Here is a 936-nt window from a genome sequence, read left to right on the forward strand (position 1 = left end):
ATGTCAGCTGTCAATGACACCAAATTCAACTCTGCAGTGTTCCTTCTCACCGGGATACCTGGGCAGGAAGACGTGCATCTCTGGATCTCTATCCTCTTCTGCTTAATGTATGTTATTTCGATAGTAGGAAATTCAGTCATTTTGTTCATTGTAAAAACAGATCCAAGCCTCCATGAGCCCATGTACATTTTCCTTTCCATGTTGGCCATCACAGACCTTGGCATATTGATAGCCACCATACCGACGATACTGGGCATATACTTGTTTAACTCTAGGGAGATCACCCTCGATGCATGTTTTTCTCAGCTGTTCTTCATCCACTCATTTCAGTGCATTGAATCCTCCATTCTCTTGCTCATGGCTTTTGACCGCTTCATTGCAATCCGTAACCCACTGAGATATGCTTCCATCTTAACCCTGCCGAGAATAGCCAAGATGGGACTGGTATTTGTGCTAGTACGGTTTGCCCTAACAGTTCCACTCCCCTTTCTCTTAAAACGGTTCCATTACTGTCGAGCCAATGTCCTCTCCCATTCCTACTGCCTGCACCAGGAAGTCATGATGATGGCTTGTTCCGATATCACAGTCAACAGCATCTATGGCTTGGTTGTTACATTCTTAACGATGGGATTGGATTCACTGCTCATCTTCCTCTCTTATGTGATGATTCTCAAAACGGTGCTGAGCATCGCGTCCCACGCCCAATGCCTCAGAGCCCTGAACACCTGCGTCTCCCACCTCTGTGCCGTCCTGCTTTTCTACACACCAGAGATCAGCTTGTCTGTGATACACAGATTGGGGAAGGGCTCTTCTCCCTTACTGCAGAGTCTCCTGGGCTATGTCTACCTGCTGGTCCCGCCTCTGATGAACCCAATCGTGTACAGCGTGAAAAGCAAACACCTTCGTGTGAGGATAATCAGGGTGTTCGTCAAGTGA

General features: G+C 47.3%; 1 protein-coding gene across 1 annotated transcript; it reads left to right on the forward strand.

The window, feature by feature from the left end:
- Positions 1–936, forward strand: LOC123353724 (olfactory receptor 51G2-like). Its single transcript, XM_044995094.1, has one exon. It carries the CDS (start codon positions 1–3, stop codon positions 934–936), a length of 936 nt encoding a protein of 311 aa, XP_044851029.1.

This window comes from Mauremys mutica, chromosome 1, assembly GCF_020497125.1.
Source record: "Mauremys mutica isolate MM-2020 ecotype Southern chromosome 1, ASM2049712v1, whole genome shotgun sequence".
Taxonomy (NCBI): domain Eukaryota; kingdom Metazoa; phylum Chordata; order Testudines; family Geoemydidae; genus Mauremys; species Mauremys mutica.

Bases quoted from the DNA above. Each gene is read 5' to 3' on its own strand.
- LOC123353724 (XM_044995094.1), top strand. From the start codon at position 1: ATGTCAGCTGTCAATGACACCAAATTCAACTCTGCAGTGTTCCTTCTC.